This window comes from Ursus americanus, chromosome 7 (genome assembly GCF_024610735.1).
Source record: "Ursus americanus isolate L20-20 chromosome 7, mUrsAme1.1.p, whole genome shotgun sequence".
NCBI lineage: Eukaryota > Metazoa > Chordata > Mammalia > Carnivora > Ursidae > Ursus > Ursus americanus.
Window position 1 is genome coordinate 22,895,851 of NC_142133.1, and position 16,863 is coordinate 22,912,713.

At 34.6% G+C, this 16,863-nt stretch overlaps 1 protein-coding gene across 4 annotated transcripts in view; it reads right to left on the reverse strand.

Moving 5' to 3' along the window:
- RTN4 (reticulon 4) overlaps positions 1 to 16,863 on the reverse strand; it is a 68,858-nt gene that overhangs the window by 23,635 nt on the left and 28,360 nt on the right. The window contains exon 1 of one of the 4 annotated variants that reach the window (XM_045787987.2): positions 9,956 to 10,197. The exons of the other annotated variants lie outside the window; for them this stretch is intronic. Within the exon in view, the coding sequence (XP_045643943.1) occupies positions 9,956 to 9,989 (34 nt within the window). The 5' untranslated portion in view covers positions 9,990 to 10,197. Of the gene's footprint in view, positions 1 to 9,955; positions 10,198 to 16,863 lie in introns of those variants that run through there. 4 annotated transcript variants of the gene reach the window in all.

The following is a 16,863-nucleotide window of genomic DNA, read 5'->3' on the forward strand; positions in this document are numbered from 1 at the left end:
AACTGATGAATGCCTTTCATCTTTATACTTCCATTACCTGCTTCATTAATATTTGCTGCATTGTCTCAACAGTGCCTGGATTATTCTTAGGAACAGGAACATTTAAATTTAAAACATACTATTTTCAAATTAAAATAAAGGACATCATTAAATAAGAAATATAGGGTCACTATAATGCTGACTTGGGGTTCTTCTGTAATTATTAGTTCTGTTTATGAGTAAAGAATTTAATGGTCTCTTTATTCTTTTTTTTTTTTTTTTTTTTTTAAAGATTTTATTTATTTATTCGACAGAGATAGAGACAGCCAGTGAGAGAGGGAACACAAGCAGGGGGAGTGGGAGAGGAAGAAGCAGGCTCATAGCGGAGGAGCCTGATGTGGGGCTCGATCCCATAACGCCGGGATCACGCCCTGAGCCAAAGGCAGACGCTTAACCACTGTGCCACCCAGGCGCCCCCGGTCTCTTTATTCTTGAGATACCAAAATTAACACAAAGGGCTTGTACAAGAAAAGCTTATTAATGTTTCATGGTTCCTCCAGTCTCCTATACTGAAAAATAAAGTGTTAATCATGCAAGGTAACCTACTGTAGCCTTTAGTCTTTTATAAAATATTCATGAAATATCCTTTTAAAGATCTGAGATTAATGTAACAGTGCCTGTCCTCCCATCACCGTGGGAAATGCTTATGGACTGCTGTACTAAAACAACGCTGATCCATTTAAATTCTAGTTATTTAGAAAAAAGTGATTTACTCCCTGCAGTGGTGCCCACTTTTATTTTCAAAACAGAAGTCTGAAAATTTCTTATTTTGTGTTTTGTGTAGTGCTCAGAGCAATAGCATCCTTATCAAACTAAAATTTTAATTTAAAAACAACTCTGTACACTACAATCTTTTCTTCAAAAAAAAAAAAAAAAACCCTCTGGCCCAACAGAGAGTAAGAAGAGTTGCCTACACTTGGTAAGCATAAAATGTCATCTGTCTTAACTAAAAATAGTGCTACCATGCATGCCTTACATGCAAAAGTCATCCAATTACATTTTGCCTCAAATCAAATTCTTACTGAAGCTCTTCCTTGAATAGCCTGAAGTCAGGTTTCAATTTTAAAATCTTTTCTCTAGGGGGAAAAAAGTTGAACTAGTGGGTCCTAAAAATACCGGTAGGATAGGGAATGGCTGGCAGGACAATAATTACTTCCCAAGCAAAAGCAAATATTAAGTTTTCTTTAAAAAAGTCTGGCAGTTAAGTGGGAAATTAATAAACAACTATATATTAGAATGATAATAAAATATTCTTTTTCACAACCATAATCTTTAAATAAGTAATTATGTATTTATGAGGAGTCACAATCCTTAAATTCTTCTCAATTGCCAGGAAAAGTGACTAGAACTCAGAGTTGATCATTTAGCCCTACATAGTAAGCTTTCACCTCCACCCAGTAAGCACGCTAATAAATGACAGGTGGAAGGTCCAGAAAAAGATCTGTGCAGAGTGGGAACTTAGCTCTCTCAGCAAAGACAGTTAAGAGGGGCGTGAGTCCTACTTCTTCCTCTGATTTACCATCAGTATGGCCCAGACTAGATCACTTAACCTAGTTTTCCCCTGTATAAAATTAGAAAATGGATACCAAACTAAGTAGTTAGTTGAAGCTGAAAAGAGATTTCACACAATGGAAATGCTTGGTGAACTAAACACACTGAATAAAGGTAATATCATAAGAGACAAAGTCAAGCAGGGCAATCAAATATTAAATGCAATGCTTCAGTAAGCTCGGGTTTCTTCATATGTGACTTCAACTTTCTCTGAAAGCACTGCTAATCTGGTTTCAGTGAGCAAGGTTCAGGTTGATGGATACCTCCTATTGCTACGAACTATCTCAACCTAACAGTTGGCAAAAATACTGGTGTCTCGCTTGGCCATCTCCTCTTCCTGTAACTTAAGTTTCTGAAAGATCACGCACAATTTTGGGTCCCTGTCTCTTTTATCACTCAATCTTTCCTGCTTTACTTCCAACAACATTACAGCGCATTGGCCAATTTCTACCACTACACATCTGAGGAAAAAGCATTTTAGTAAAATCAGCATAAATTCTATACTTACCTTTTCTATAATAATTTTGTAATCCCCTAATCTGAGTAAGGGACTGTCCTGAGTACTTTGCATACTGAGGCTTAGAAGTATTATTAAATAAATTATGTAGGGTTACAGATTGAAATTCAGGTCTGACCACAAAAGTCTCACTTTCGCCATCATACCACATTTTGTATTTAAAGTAGTGTGTCAGTACTCAAACAGGCCTCATTTGTTAAGTAAAATTCACCAATTTACTTAATTAGTACATGTAGCTTTCAATACTTCCTTTAATCTCACATTCTCTTTCTAGCTTTATTAGAAGGCAAAAAATACAGCAGAAAATAATTCCAACTTCCCACTTCCAATTTCTCTAAACAATGATAATTTTCCTTCCACAGGAAAATTTATATACCTAATTTTATTTTCTCTAAGGTAAAGCTAAATAAAATCTTTAAGCATGTTAAATATATATATTCCTAACTATATTCCTAACCAATGATTCTCCCTGCCTATGCAAACTCGAAGAATCTTTAGTTGTAAAGGATGTCAAAATAAGGACTCTTCCTATAAGAAGCCTGTTAGTTCGGGAACACTTTGGTAAGCATGCAGTTATTTATTTTAAATTACTAGAACTGATCAAGATGCACACAAATGTAAACATGAAATTGGGACAGACGCTGGTTACAATGGTTTACATGTTAGTTCTTGTTGGCATCCAAGCATTAAAACGTTACCAAAAACAGGAACCAAACCTTAGAAACAGGAAATCACTGCTCAAAATCCTATTTTCTACTAATAAAAACTAAACAGAAAACATACTGTTCTGTAACTTTAGAAACTTGAAAAGCTTAATAGACTGGAATAGGGAGGGGGCTCAAAGCAAACTATTAGTACGAAGAAAGAGAATTAACTTCAATAGTAGGTAAACTAATTATATTTATATAGACAGCCCCTAACTCAGATGGTTCGACTTCAGGATGGTGCGAAAGTGGTACGTATATCGTAGATATCATACTTTGAATTTTGATCTTTTCCTGGGCCAGCAGCACATGGTACGCTACTCTCGTGATGCTGGGCAACGGCGGCAAGCTGCAGCTCCCAGCTACGCGATCACGAGGCTAAACAACTTACACAACCATTCTGTTTTTCACTTTCACTATAGTATTCAATAAATTACATGAGACAGTCAACACTTTATTATAAAAGAGGCTTTGTGTTAGATTATTTTGCTCAATTGTAGCTACTGTAAATATTCTGAGCACATTTAAAGTAGGCTAAACTATGATGGTTAGTAGGTTAAGTGTACTAAATGTATTTTCAACTTACAATATTTTCCATTTATGATTCATTTATCAAGAATGTAACCCCATCATAAGGTGAGTAAGATCTGTTCTTCTATAATCATTTATACCTACCATACCGACACTGAATATAAATGCTCACTGGAATAAACAGCTGATAGTACAGACAATTAAATGAGGAAGTATTCACATTAGAACACTAGAACAGACCAGAATAACATATTTTAAATTATTTTAGAGTATTTCAATGGAAAAATATACAAATGGGTGCATCCAACAAAAAACAGCTATAATTCCTCTTATTCTTATGAAAACCATAATTTTAACAAGCCTGCAGTCTGAGAGTAGAAATTCCTAAATCTATCTCAATGCCCAACTCTTAACAATGGACTTGCAGGGATATCAGTAATATCTGATAATTTTTAATCTTTAAGTTGCTTTGAGGTCCTCAAGTAAATGCACACAGAATAAATCTGATAGTGGTGATACAATATTTAAGGAGAGAGAATAGTGTTTTAGTGTCTATCAATACCTTCCATAAATGACTGGACTGAAACGTGAAAGCCCTGAAGATTTAAAAAGATTTAAAAACATGTTTATATATTTTACACACACTCACACACACACACACACACACACAGCAGTAACAAAAGTCAGCATCATCCATGATGAAGCAGAGAAACAGAAAATTTGGTCTCAGAATACTGCTCTGAAGAGGCAAAGAAAAGCGCTAGTTAAATTAAATTTAGTAACATTGTTGAGCCTAAATTCTAGAAAGAGATGACATCAGCTGAATAAATAAAAAGGGAACCTAGGGGATACCTAGAGACCAAAATAAGAATTCTATTCACTGCTTAAATATTCTTCCTACATTCAAGCATGTAATCCAATCCCTAAGGACAAAGAGAAATTATTCTCCTGGCCCAGAGTCCCCACTAGACTTAACATTTTGATAATACTCAACAACTAACCACACCCACTTTCTTTCACTGCTAGTGTGAAAGACTACTGCCTATTTTACTGCAGAGTGAAGCCACCATGTTCAATAAGATGACACAGACTATATAAATGAACAAAAATCAAAATGTGGCTCGATTTAGTGGGTTTTAGATTTTTCAATCTTCAGTTGTTCAAGTACAAAGAAATTGTATAATAAAAACAAAAGCCCCGTGTCATCAGCTGTGTGGTCCTGAATAATTTAATCTCTTTCATTTTCTTGGTTCCTTACCTGTAAAATGAGAAAGTCAGGTGCCCTGTCTGCATTTTTCAAGAACGTATGTATAGGGTTCAAGGCCAGGAATAAACCTAGCTGAACATCAGAGCTCTCAGCCTCTCCCTTCACTGAGGTATATATACAGAACCAATGAGGAGACCCAGTGATGAAGCCACCACTGTTTCTGACTTCATGGAATTCACCGGCTAGATACACATGTATATCCAGATACATATCTATACATGCATACAGACATCTATATAAGATATATAGGTATCCTGACTCTCGTCCTAGCCTCTAATTTCCAGGAAGGCAGAAACAGTAGTGGCTTCATCACTGCGTCTCCTCGTTGACTCTGCACAGTTTGCAGAACAATGGGGACCTCCACCTGAGAGGATTAGTAAAGACCTCAAGGAAGACTGGGCCTTTGATAAGTACAACTTGGACAGAATGAAATGGGAAGAAGGGGCATTCTAGACAGAAAAAAACCACAAGCAAATGCAAAGGACACTGAAGGAACAAGTCCCATACCATGAGAGATGGGATTATAAAGGTTGGGACTAAGCCAGGGAATGCCTTTTAAAAGTTCAGGATGGACAGTATGAACTTAATTTGAAAGTAAAGAAAAACCTCTTAAGTGCTAGGATGACAGCAGAGTTCAGGAAGATTAACGTGGCTGTGACACATAGGATTTAGTGGAAAAACCAGTGAAGAGTCCTGGTGAGGAATTAGGAATACCCAGACTTGGATAAATAAATAAAACAGAGAAGACCATTGCTCCCACTGGATATCCATACAAGACTTTAAACCATAAAGGAAAACATTTGCAAATTCACCCTTTTTTAATATAAACCTGGGTTTCGTCAAATGACTTAACCACTTAAAACTGACAAAATAACTATTTTAGAGTTAAAACCATCAGAAATGCATACATAATATTTAATCCTGGCCAAAGTTTCAGAACACTTCCATACATTTGTACAATATTTTGTACCACCTTAAAAAAATAATAATTTGTATCATCTTTCCGGAGGGCAATTTTGTACCATGACCCAAAAGCCTAAATACTATAACCCAGCAATCTGGAAATAATCATGGATAAAAACAAAGATTTATATTCAATTATATTCATTTTAGCATTGTTTATACTTGTAAAAACATTAGGAATAACTTGACTATTTAACTAGATGGGATTAATAGTAAATACTTAGAATACTATAGCCATTAAAACAATGTAGAATATATATTAAATAAAGGGCATTTCCCCATTTAGTGAGAGATTACAGAACAAAACGTACCATATGAACCCCCCCCAACATATACACACACACTACTAAAATTAATACACCAAAACAAAACCACTCCATGTGAAGCAAAAGTTTTAGTCTTCAAGACACCTAAATTTTCTACAACAAATACATATATATATGTATATACAGTGTCGTGCAGTTAAACCAAGATCTAGAAGAAATATTCAATGAATGCCTGAACATAGTGTTTCAACTAAGTTTAGAACTAAAAGTAAGGGCCTTCCTCCAAACAGTCTCAAAATTGATTAATGCCGAAGTTCCCTCCCGAGGCATTTTTTGGCTTTCTCAGGAGGTAAGTGAGGCCTTTCTTTCACGCAGCAAGACCCCTGCTCCTCTCTTCCTCAATGTCAGTACACACGTACAACTGTACCCATATTCAGTAACCTTAAGCCTCCAGAGAAACTGCAAGTGGTTTATCAAAAGTAAAGACCAGGGGGCCCTGTAAGAATCTCTGCAAAGAAGTACGCTCCAGAAGTGGAGCAGTTTGTCTTAAGATATAATCAAATTGAATTTTAATGCTAGAAACACATCTGTCGCCATCCCACAGAACTTCTCTCAAAGGTCACCTACAGCACGTTAACCAAGTTCAAAAAACACTGGTAATAACGGATGGTGGTGTACAGGTCTCTAAAATTCCATAGGGTCCACAACCATTTCTCAATCTTCATATTTTTTTTTAAAGATTTTATTTATTTATGTGACAGAGAGACAGCCAGCGAGAGAGGGAACACAGGAAGGGGTAGTGGGAGAGGAAGAAGCAGGCTCCCAGCGGAGGAGCCCGATGTGGGACTCGATCCCGGAACGCCGGGCTCACGCCCTGAGCCGAAGGCAGACGCTTAACGACTGCGCTACCCAGGCGCCCCTCAATCTTCATATTAAACAGCTTCTCTGTAGTATTCAACCATTCAATTCCCAATTCTTTATCATTAAACCTGTCATTTCTCCGAGCTTCACATAAGTTTTACAGTCACGTCAAATATGAAGCTTCTAAAACCGAACTTGGCATCATTTCCGCCTATTTCTACTGATACCACAAAGCACCAGCGCTGCCAGTGTTCCACTCCGACTGAAATTTCATGTTGTCCTTTGAGTCGCTCCCTCACCCTAGTCCCACAAATCTATGCCAAATGTCAAGTATTACTTACTTGAGTTTCTCAAATCTGTCACTTCCTTTTCATTCCTATTTCAGGCCAACTTCAGTCAGTATTTGCTTTAAATCAGGGCACAAATACAGTCATCCTAACTTCTGCCTCTAAGTTCTCCTCGAATTTATCTTACACAGCACCCCAAACCAGTCTTTCAAACCTGCTGTCCTTTTATGCTTCTGACTTTCAAACTTCCAAAAGCTCTTTTATTTCCTTCCTGGTAAAATCCAAAAGCCAATGTCCTCTGCAATCTGGCCCAGGGTATTTTCTCATAAAACCAGAGAATCTCAAAACTGGAAGCCTAGAAATCATGCAAATGAGGAAACTGAATGAACACCAAAAAAGGTTAGTTTCTTACCCCGGCCAAAATTAAGTTACCAAACCGGAAACTTAAAAACCTAAATCAGTATTTCCTAAGTTGCCTGATAATTAACACGAACGACACCAAGATGTTCAATACACAGATTGCCAGGCCCTTCTGCTGTGACTTCAGATTCACAGGAATCTGATCTGAGTCTGACCACAGGAATCTGTATATTTAAGAAGCACAAGGTGATTCTCATCTGCAGGGAAGTTTGAGGAAACCTGACCTAGATCTTGCAAATCTTCTATATTCTTTGACCGTATCAATCTTATATTTCAACTAGTGTCTTATACTCTGTTCTTTCCAAAAAGCTCTACTTACTGTCTCAATTATACCTTGTTTAGAGGTTATATCATGCTCCCCCCTACCCAGCTCCAAACCTTCCCATTCCTTCCTATTCTAAACTCTTCAAAATCTTCATCAATGCTTTCCATATAACCCCAATAATCAAGTACTAGGTAGATTTCATTTGTTGTAATCATGCTGCTAAGAATGGAAAATCAAAGAAAAAAAACCATGTAAGGGAATACAAATTAATACTGGTTTTAGCCTGAAAGAGAAAATGTCTTAAATACTAGTTAATCAGCAACAAAACTTTTCAAAACACTGAAATCAGAGTAGCTCTCACTTCTGTTACACTATTACGCTTCACCATCATTAGATACTGATTGTGTTTCAACCATGGCACTTAAGGCAAGGAGGTTAACAGTAGGTTAAAAAAAAAAAAATAGGGGTGTAAGTATTTTTTTTTTAAGTATACCCAGAGCCTGGATTTGTTTCTCTTCTCTATTATCACATACTTCTCATAAAACAAAAAAGCCCCATTTCCTCATAAAATGGAGAAAAACTCATTCCATGGCAGTTTCACCGCCTCAGTGATTTCCATTTAAGTCATAATCTATAATCTACAACATTAAAATTAGCTACTGATAAATACTCAAATATAACTTCACCAATAAATCAGAAAAATAGGTACCAAGCAAAAAAACCAAAGACAAGCACTAAAATATTAGGCCATTCCATTTAACATACAATGTGAAGCTCCCCAGAGATATCTAAATGTGATTTTATATTTAGTGCCTAAAAATAATCAAAATAAATTTCTGGCATAATGCAGGCTATACTGAATCTTAATTTCTCCTGTCTCAAAATATCCCTAAATTAGTTCAGCAAATAAATAACTTAAGATGTTATTAAATGGTCTAAGATTTAAATTATTAATACAGAACCTTAGGATCTTCAGAGTAGACCCTGATGTAACTTTTTACCCATTTTTAAGGCTTGTTTTACTGTATTTGTTATCGCTACTTTCAATTTTCATTATCAAAAACTAGTGTTTCAATTCACCTTTCATTAGGTCAGAAGGATGAAGAAATAAAAATCCTTCTCTTCATTAAATTCACATATAAAGAAACAATAAAGGTCAAAATCCAAAGCTGTACTGTTTTCTCGTCTTTAAATTGTAACTATAAGAATCTGTCTCAATGTGAGCTCAATCTCAAACTCACCTTTTCCCCACATTTCTTTATTGAACCAATTTTTTAAAGGATTTTATGAATGTTACTTTAATTAGCTCCACATACTGCTTTTAGAAACATTATCACCAGTTCTGCTATCAAAGGAAATAACATTTTTAAAAAACTATAAAACATAATGTGGCCAGAAAAAACAACTGTTGTGTGTAATGGCTACTTGGACTACTTTAAAATAGTTCTAATAATTTTTAAGACAATTTTTTACAAGTGGTCAGATATATAGCTTACCACTTTCTTTTTTTAAAAAATGGCACATTTAACCATCTACATAAAATATTTTAAAAATATTCATTAGAGTCAACATTTTACCACTTGCGTGCTTAAATTCTTACACAATGACCCACTGAGACTTGAAAGGATCTGGGCTTTCAAGGGGGAGGAAAGGGGATCAAGATCACTGATTGGTTATTACAAGGACAAAGGTTAGAGACTTAAATATAGACATGCATTTAAAACTACTCTGTATACATCTTAATGATTTCAAGATATAAGAAAATATAATCTAGTTAAAATGTGACTGGTGATGACTTTAAAGGTTCAATCAGATTTCCAAAGAAGAAACAAGCTTAATTGCAAACGTAGTATCCTGCTACCTACAAAAATCTTGGATAGAATCTCAACTACACCAAATCAGCTTTTAAAAAAAAATAGTCACAAAAAATGTCATTATGTAATACAAAGATAGCTATGTGAATTTATCGCACCAAAGTGACCAATAAATGAAATGCATTTAAACTATACAATGTTTACAATGTGCAAGATTAAAGAATAGAACCTAATCAACGATAGGATTGCAAAGCCTAAATGAAATGCCAGTGAAACAGAACAGCATGACATTTTCTCAGACACAACCAAATATAAAAACATATGAAATAGCTGTTTTAATCTTTAACTTTTAAAGCTTTCATAGTTTCCATTTCCAATCCAAAATACATCTAAAATTGCAAAGCTTATTCATAGAAATATATTATTGGTCACGTAAAAAAACCGAACAGAAGATTAAAAAGCACATATACCCTTGTCCTTCCAATTTTTCTTCTGACAGTCCATCTCTTGTCACGATCTGCCCTCCAGATGCAATGATCAATTATGCATACCAACAGAAAAGCTGTAACTGCACAAATCTACCCTGTGAGACATGAAATATCCGTTTCCTCAAGCGAAGTCTGCAGTCTCTGCTGCACAACTGCAGCAGGACTGAAGTCACCTGACGTCTTCTGGGTGTGGAACAGTCTGACGCAGTGCAATCTGTAACTAGGCTACTAATACTCAGGCACTACCGCCTTCCTCCTATGTGTTTATTGTTCTAGTCTTTTGCTTGTTGCTCATACCAAAGGGAGCTACTTTTGCAGGGGGAGGGGCAGGCTACCAAAGAAAGGAAAGAAAAGAGAGCTGTTCTTTTGGCAGAGCTAACCACTGATTCTATCTGCAATATACTTACAGCTATATGCAATTTTTTTCTTTTCATCGATGGGTGAATTATGCTGCTGGTTTTCAGTTTCATTTAAAACTCTAAAATCAATAGTTACCTAATAAGACAAAAATGGACTGATCCAAAGAAGGGTAATAGCTTAAATTTCAAGCCTGGGAAATGCTGAATCTCTTCTTACTTTCTCCTGAGTTTATTAAGGTTTAAGGCATTCAGCATTTGCACCCTTACGAGGGTATGAATCACAAAGTCAGATTATTAATATTTACCGAACATATGCTACTTCAAAAGAAAAAAAGGTTTTATTCAATCTCAGCAGTCTCATTATGTAATGCTATTTCTTCTTTTACAATAATGGAAATCCAGAGACTTACAAGTGTATATTTATTCCTAATCATCACCTGCTGCAACTTAATCTTTCAATAAATATCTATTAAACATTACTGCAGGTACTATTAATAGACTCTTAGCTTGAAGAGAAATATTCATGTGCTAATTATATCATTTGCCTTGGGAAAATGACATAAGACAAAACAAAAATTTTACTAATACAAAAACAACTCTATGTATAGGACTTTCAAAATTTTTGCTCAACTTTCTAAAACTGGCATTCATTCCAGTGCAAAATATTATGTCTTTACTAATGTTCCAAAACTGGTTTAACTGATGCTAGCATTTAACCAAGCTATAGAGGCAACATTTAATGACAAATCAGCTAAAATGTTCTAAAGTGTGTGACAGGATGAAGTATTATAAGATATATGGCCTATGTACAGAAGTACATACTTCTGAAAGTGATACAGCTACACTGAAATTGGTATAATATTTTCTGGAACTTGCTGTAAAATTCTGCAAAATCCTTAGAATCAGAAGTAGTCTGGTCAATGACTCAGTCCTTTCCTATCTGCTTTTCTAACTCCATACATAAATAAAGCAAAGCAACTTCTAACTTAAAATTTTATTCACTGGACCCATGTATAATGTGGTATTTGAGAACCCTGTCGCCAAGTCATACCGTGGCTGAAAAAGTCTGGCTTCTTCACGCAATACTATGAAATCTCAAACTATTCAGTTAAGTATGAAATATTTCCAAAATACTATCTCTAACTAAGAATGAATCCCTTGAAACTGTGAAGACATGTAAATACTTTAACATCAGAATAAAGCACTCAAAAAAACAGTGCCCAAACACTGCTTTCAAGTCAGAGATTACTGCACAAATAGGAGAGGGGGAAAAAAAAAGACTTCTTGAGACAAAGGTATTTACCATTTACACTACTTACATCTGCTGGTACTTGATTTGATTCAAAACATTTAAAAGTAGTCTCAAAGAGCAAGAATGTGTGATAATAACAACCATTCATCTGAACACTAAATACACTTAAAAGCTCCCCTGGCAGATTTAAAAGTCAAAATAGGAGCCCTGAAGTTTGATCTTATATACTGATACCCAATTCTTTAATTTTTAGGGTCTTTGCAATTCAAACTATTAAGTTTGCAGAAAAACTTACTCATATAAATCAACTGACATTTTACCTATTTCTCTCTTAAAAAGTTTTAAAAGGTTATTTTAGGTTTGGTTAGCTAAGCAAAAAAAAAGTACTGAAATTTAAAAACTTGATGATACAAATCTGTTAAAAACATAAAGCCATATAAGCTATGTTTTTAGTGAGGATCAAATGAAATAGCATAAGCAAAAGGCCTTAGGACAGTCCCTGACAAAAAGTAGGCCTTATATTAGTCCTAGCTAATTAACACTATTATTATGCTACAAATAACAAACTAGTAGGAGATAAGGTACATAAAACACATCTAAGCGCATATATGAAGCCATTCAATTCTAGGGAATAACCCAATACCTTTCTAAACAAGTACAAGCATGCATGCGCGTGCGCGTATACACACACACACACACACACACACACACATTATTGTGCTTTGCTACACAGTTCCATTATACTCCAGCTCAGAAAAATTTATATACGGATAGTTTATAGGTCCTACTTCACACTAAATACAAACATAACAGACATATAAAGGACATAAATCTGTTAAAAACTTACCTTCATTTATTTTGTTTTCCTTCAAATATCTAATATTTTGTTTAAAAAATGAATTCTTTCAAGGACAATTTTCAAATAGAACACACATCCCAACTTGTAAAACAGCACTTTGATTATTTGGGACAGGAACCTACTTTTACCTTAAAAGTAAAAGCTTCCAAAGGAGACCACAGAAGATGGGGGGGGGGGGGAATGACGGAAGACATTCTCCTTTTTAAAATGTAAAATTAGCCTTACACAGAACTTTTGAAATGAGTTTTCCAAAGCTCAAGTTTGGCAACTTCCCCCATTCCTCAGTATCCACATCCCCAGTGGACAAAGCATGACATGAACAAATGAAAACTTGCCCAAGCATAACACTATCTCCTTTCCAAAGGGTACCATGCTCTAAAATTACCTACACTCTCTAGATTTCTCTTCTCCTCATATCTTAAATCAAAACTCTCATTTTCTTAGCGCACTTAACCTCAGTAGTAGGAAAATCATGATTAAATCAATTCCTACTAAAAATTTTAAAAAATTCCTTTCTCTATATAACCTTCTCATGAAGAGAGAGAGAGTGTGTGGGTGTGGGTGTGGGGGTGTGGGTGTGTGTGTGTGTGTGTGTGTGTGTGTGTGTGTGTGAAGGGCAGGATTTCAGACTCAAGACTGTACATTGGAACAGGCAGCAGTACATAAGCTCTAAGTCCGCTCCAGCCAGCCTTCCCATTTCTTTCCTTCCTCTACTTCTGAACTCCAGAAAAATTAAAGTTTGTTTTCTTTACAATGTTTAGAAATCAAGGGAAATAAATGAAAAAGGGGTGGTCATTTGGATTTAAAGTGATACTCTCTAAGCTGGGGATTGCTAGTATACAATTCTTGATAGCTAAAATAAGTATTTCTACTTTCTGGAAACAGAAAACAGTATTTTTTTTTTAAATAAAGAAACAACCATAGTTACACAGGAATTTTAAACTTATTTCAAAACTTAATTATCCTGAGCTATACAAAAATATAAAACTAAACATATGTCTCATTACTGAAAGGTATTAAACAATGCTGTTTAATACCATAAGCTGTAATATAATGCCCTCTATGGACTAAATTACAGCACTTCAACATTAACTACTAAATTGAATCTGAAGACATGGAGAAAGACTTCAGTCTAGAAAAAGAATGACAACACAAGTTCAAATGGTAAAAAAAATAATGAGTATTTTAAAGTCTATAAACAATTTCATATAAGTTGCTAAAAACAAATACTAAAATCCACAGAGAAACTGAAAGTGATACACTACTCAGTAAGAACTAAATAAATGCTGGCTTCATGTATTATAATCTAAAATAAATATACATATTCCAAAAGATGCAAAGCATTTGAAAATTCAGAATCAAAAAATTAATAGTCACTAGGCTCTGAACAGATCTTTTAAAACTTATATGTTTTCATCAAACTACACAGGTTTGGGAGAATCTTTAAAGTCATTCCGTATTTAAAATAACATGACTCAATCATTTGTTTGATTCAGCACAATGTGTCAAAATCCTTTTATAAAGTCATTTTTAAAGTCACTTGTTAATGTAAAGCAAATATCCACAACTCACTAAATTTCTCTCGTCATCTGAATTTATTCCATATAGTCAATTATAAAGTGTTCCGTAGACCTATTTTCTATACATAACACTAGATGGCACCAACACCCATCCAGTAGATCGTCTTACTGGGCATGCAATCCCAACAAAAACCTTGTTCAATTTTCTCACTCCTTCTGCCTGATACTAGGGAACTAGAGATCAGAATATGATGGCAATAGAAAAATAACTCCACCACCAAGAAAGCATGTGATCTCTGACCAGAATTCAAAATCAATTTTAAATAGCGAAGAATCAGGTGTAAAAATAAAATAATACAGGGGCGCCTGGGTGGCACAGTCATTAAGTGTCTGCCTTCGGCTCAGGGCGTGATCCCAGCGTTCTGGGATCGAGCCCCACGTCAGGCTCCTCTGCTGGGAGCCTGCTTCTTCCTCTCCCACTCCCCCTGCCTGTGTTCCCTTCCTCGCTGGCTGTCTCTCTGTGTCAAATAAATAAAATCTTTAAAAAAAATAAAATAAAATAAATAAAATAAAATAAAATAAAATAAAATAAAATAATACATACATACATATTTTCCTATGTGAAAACTGAAAATGTCCACTAAAATGTAAAGTAAAATAAAAATTGTTCGGAAAACTGTAACATAACAGGAGTTTTCATCCTTTGTAAAGAACTCTCATAAAATCGGAAACAGATGAACATCTAAATTTAAAAATGAGCAAAGGGTATGAACAGGCAATTCACAAAAGAAAAACAGCCAATAAATATATGGAACATGTTTACTTTCACTAATCATCAAAGATCAAAACTGCAAGATACCACTTCATCTTATCAAAATTGGTAAAGGGTTTTTTGTTGTTGTTTTTTAAGTGCCATATATAGAATGTCTGGAAGGATACCTAAGAAATAAGTCACAGTACAGGACTCTGAAGGAGTATGAAGTGACTAGTTGAGACAGGAAGAAGACTTACTGTCATTGTGCTCTTTGAATTTTGTATAATATGGAAGTATTACCTAATAAGCAAAAGAATAAATAATATCAATTGTTGGTGATAATAGAGAAATAGGTGTTTTCTTACTTTTTTAGAGGGGGAAAAATCAGTACAACTTTTCTGACAGCCAATTTTTGTCAAAACTCTTTAAAACGCTCATACTCATTTACCTAGGGTTTATTTCTAGTAATTTAGAAATGAATAATTCAGGTACGTAAAACATATTTAAATATAAAGAGGTCAATAGCAGCATTATTTATAAATTAAAAAGTCAGAAGCCATCTAAGAATCCAACAATAGCAAACTAATTAAATTATATGCAATACCAAGAACAATAAACATTAAAAAATCATGCAGCAGCAGAATGATACAGAAATGTCAGCATTATACAAGATACTGCTAATTTTAAATTTTTTTAAAAATTTTATTTATTTATTTTTGGGAGAGAGTGCGCGCATGAGCATGGGGGCAAAGGGAGAGGGGGAAGCAGACTCCCCACTGAGCAGGGAGTCTGAGAGACAAGGTACTTGATCCCAGGACTGTGAGATCATGACCTGAGCCGAAGGCAGACCCTTAACTGACTGAGCCACCCAGATGCCCAAGATACTGCTAATTTTTTTAAAGCTATAAACAATGTGTAGACTATGATTCCAATTTGGCAAAACACTTATTTTTGTACTCCATCATAAAGTATCCACATGCATAGAAAATAGATGAGAAGAATATATTCTAAAATATTAACAATTATGTCTGGGCTATCTGATTACATATTTTTTTCATCTCAAAAGTTTTCTCTACTACTCAGATTTGTACAATGAGCATGTATTACTGCAGATTGTTTCATGTACCACTGGTCTGACTTTACTGATAGCAGGTCCTTCAGACAAATTCTGACTACTGAAAGTACTGAAGCTCAAATAGATTAAAACATCTGTCCATGGTCATACAGCTAAACACTGAAAAGGCAGGATTAGAACTCAGGTCTATAAGATGCCCAAAATGAAGTTCTTTCAAACACACTATATTTAGTGTTCTCTAACCTTCATGGTACATATTTCATAATTATTTTCAATCTGTATTGGGCCCATACTAAGCACTAAATAAATCCCCATTCATTTGACATTTAAGTCACATTTGTTTAAATAAATATAATCAATTCTTTTATTAACAACAGTCCATCTCTAATTTAGCTATATTGTAAATTTACTAACAGATTTCCAGTTAAAGGTATTTCGACTAAATTTGTTAAGAGTAAGCATTTTAATTTTTCAGGGTACTTAAATTTATTATTTTTATCAGATTAACTGCTCAGTGTCATAATTAAAGTCCAACTACTAATTACCAAAAAGTGTCCAAAATATGCTCACTAAAAATACATTTTAACCAAAATACCAAACCTTAATATCTATAATGCTTTACTGAGAAATTTCAAAGGCTATATAGTAAATTCTTCATGTAAGAAAAAAGTTTTAAGTCATTTACACTATCTAAAGAAAGATTTTATTCATGAACACATTTAACAAGCATATATTAATTTGCAAAGGATAATTTTCAATTCTTTACCTAGATAAATGGGCTCTTTTTAAGTGAGCCTTTTATTAAAATGCCAGTACTACTTGGGGATTCTTTGATATCACATAGTTGAGTATAATGAACGAACAATCAAGTTGGTAGTGGTTTACACTTCATTCACCCATAGTTCCAACAGGTCAGCAAAACACAATCTATACTCGTTTATGAAGAAAAAATATTCGTGCATTATTGGGAAACCAAGCAACCAACAAACATATTAAGCATTCACTATTCTTTTTTTTTTTTTTTTTTTAAGATTTTATTTATTTGACAGAGATAGAGACAGCCAGCGAGAG